This window comes from Palaemon carinicauda, chromosome 1 (genome assembly GCF_036898095.1).
Source record: "Palaemon carinicauda isolate YSFRI2023 chromosome 1, ASM3689809v2, whole genome shotgun sequence".
Classification (NCBI taxonomy): domain Eukaryota; kingdom Metazoa; phylum Arthropoda; class Malacostraca; order Decapoda; family Palaemonidae; genus Palaemon; species Palaemon carinicauda.
The window spans coordinates 271,875,603-271,878,102 of record NC_090725.1 but is presented as its reverse complement, the minus strand read 5'-3'; the positions used below and the strand labels follow the sequence as shown (position 1 = coordinate 271,878,102).

The window sequence follows — 2,500 nt, the reverse complement described above, 5'->3', positions numbered from 1 at the left end:
TAACCCGAGGACCCCCTGTACATGTACAATATATACTGTATATATATATATATATATATATATATATATATATATATATATATATATATATATATATATATATATATATATATATATATATGTATGTGTGTGTGTTGTGTGTGTTGTATATTTTGTTTTCTTAGTTCCTAATGAACATGGGGAAATTTAAAGAAAAAAAGTGTTCCATGTAACCCTGATAGTTTTGTTGCAATAGATGTTACACCCAATTGGTCTACTACCAAAATCTGCAATTGTTATTTTTGCTTGTTTTTATTTTCTTTAATTTTTCCATCTTCCTCAGAAGATGGCTTCATTATTTTGTTTGTATTTTGGTTCTACGCTTTCCTCTGTTCTCACCATTCATTTTGTCTTCATCAGTATTGGCGTTAGAAGAACTATATACACACTTAATTTGTTTTTCTAATCATTTGTCTGTTATCTGACTATGCAAATTGTTCTTTTGAGGTTCTGCCCTAACCAACCAGCCAACTAGCTACCAATGAACTGTGATTTTCAATATTAATCTCTTTTCTGTGTTGCAGTGACTAGAGTGGTACAACAAAATACTGTAGTTAATTTTCTATCATTTGAAACATGGAAACTTATTTATATAAATAAATGGTAGCAATGTTAGAAGTTGAGTATTTTTTCTTTAAAGTTATTTTTTTTTTCATTTTGATGAATTCATGTAATTGTTATGAATTATTATTTTAACAGAATACTACGGTGAAGAAGACATCAGTTCCAGAATGACATTTCAATGACAGATATCCGTTCAATAGAAGGTATAGAGAAATGCAGACATCAGCTTGCTACAGCGCACAATTACTGTATTGCATTTGAAAATTCCTGTCACTTTTGTTCATACTACTGTATTCCAGGATGGAGGTAGGGAGGCTTAAATATTATGATTGTGAACTGTGTGACTTAAAGTGTAAAGGTAGAAATGATTTAGTGAAACACATGCGTACTCACACAGGTGAAAAACCGTATAGCTGTTCAGTGTGTGGGAAACATTTTAGTCTTTTAACGAATTGCAGGAGACACGAAACCACACATTCTGGAGAGAAACGCTTTGCTTGTGATATATGTGCCACAAGGTTCACTGAAAAGGGCTCTCTGACTAAACACATGCGTTTGCATACGGGAGACGATTTGTTCAAGTGTACAATATGCAACAGACACTTTTCTCAGAGCAGCCATTTAAAGGCTCATGTTAATCGTCACATAAAGAATAAGGAACTGTGTTGTGATATTTGTGGAGAGAAATTCACAGATAGGCTGTTATATCGCAGTCATCAAAGTAGTCACAGAGATACTATGGAAGAAGATATGAAAAGGAACATAATTTTGAAACCTCAGCCTGTCCGTGAAGAGAAATTCATATGTACTGGAGAGAAACCCTTTCAGTGCCTAGTGTGCAACAAAAGATTTTCCAGTTCTAGAACTCTTGCAACACAATAATATTCATGATGATGGTAGACCTAAAAATTTTCAATGTCCTGTTTGTAATAAACAGTATCTCCAAAGGGACCTTTTAGCTGATCATATGTAGAAGCATACTGGAGAGCAGCAACATTGTACAGAGTGTAATAAATACTTTACGAGTAGAAGATCTTATAAATTTCACATGCAAAAACATTCTTCCAAGTCAGCTAAAAGTTTTAAATGTTGCTAAATATTCAGTGCACATGGTGACCTAAGAAGACACCTGCTTAACAGTACTTGCCTGATGAAGAAAAACTTCATTTGCACTCTCTGTAATGTATGTTTTGCATCTAAACGAGGTCTCATGAAGCACGCAACAAAGTTTCATGCATGTGAAAAGGAAGAGAATGCCAATACTCTTCAAGAAGATGATAAGAAATACTTTATTTGTACTGTTTGCAACAAGTCATATTCAAAGGAACGTTTGCTGATGTATCATGAAATCATTGTCCACAAAATAGTACAGCATTTGAATTTGACTGATGCAGCAGATGATCTTGAACTTATCAGAACTGATATTGGTGTTCTAGATGAAAAGGAATGCAGTGTTGACTTTCAGACTAGTAATGAAAGTGGCACTTGTGAAACTGATGTTAATGGTGCATACACACTGCGCTGATGTTTCGTGTTAACATGCCATATGACGTGTTAACACGTGTTAGCAAAAAATCTGGAACAGGCGTTCTCATAATGCAGTTCACACTGGTCTGATATGTCGCGTAACACGTCAGCTGACGTGTTACGCAACATAACATGCATCAACACGCATCAGACCAAATTCAAGGGAGTTCGTCAGAAGGAAATCTGCGTCGGATAGGTGTAGGCGCATATTATTATATAGTGTTTTGATATTATTCAATAGTGTTTCTAAGTTATTCTATAGTGTTTCGAAATTATTCTATAGTGTTTCGATATTATTCAACAGGTACTATTCTATGGTGACAAAGTGTTTTCGTTATGGAGGAACAGTTAATAGAATATGTAAGAGGAT

General features: G+C 34.2%; 1 protein-coding gene across 4 annotated transcripts in view; it reads left to right on the top strand.

Moving 5' to 3' along the window:
* LOC137656459 (uncharacterized) overlaps positions 1-2,500 on the top strand; it is a 30,424-nt gene that overhangs the window by 23,185 nt on the left and 4,739 nt on the right. For 2 of the 4 annotated variants that reach the window (XM_068390633.1, XM_068390646.1), the window contains exons 2-3: positions 739-806; positions 2,435-2,500. The exon at positions 2,435-2,500 is cut by the window's right edge and continues 96 nt beyond it. In XM_068390633.1, coding sequence (XP_068246734.1) covers positions 2,467-2,500 — 34 coding nt within the window. In that variant the 5' untranslated portion in view covers positions 739-806; positions 2,435-2,466. The remainder of the gene's footprint in view (positions 1-738; positions 807-2,434) is intronic. The other 2 variants (XM_068390641.1, XM_068390654.1) reach the window with 1 other exon arrangement.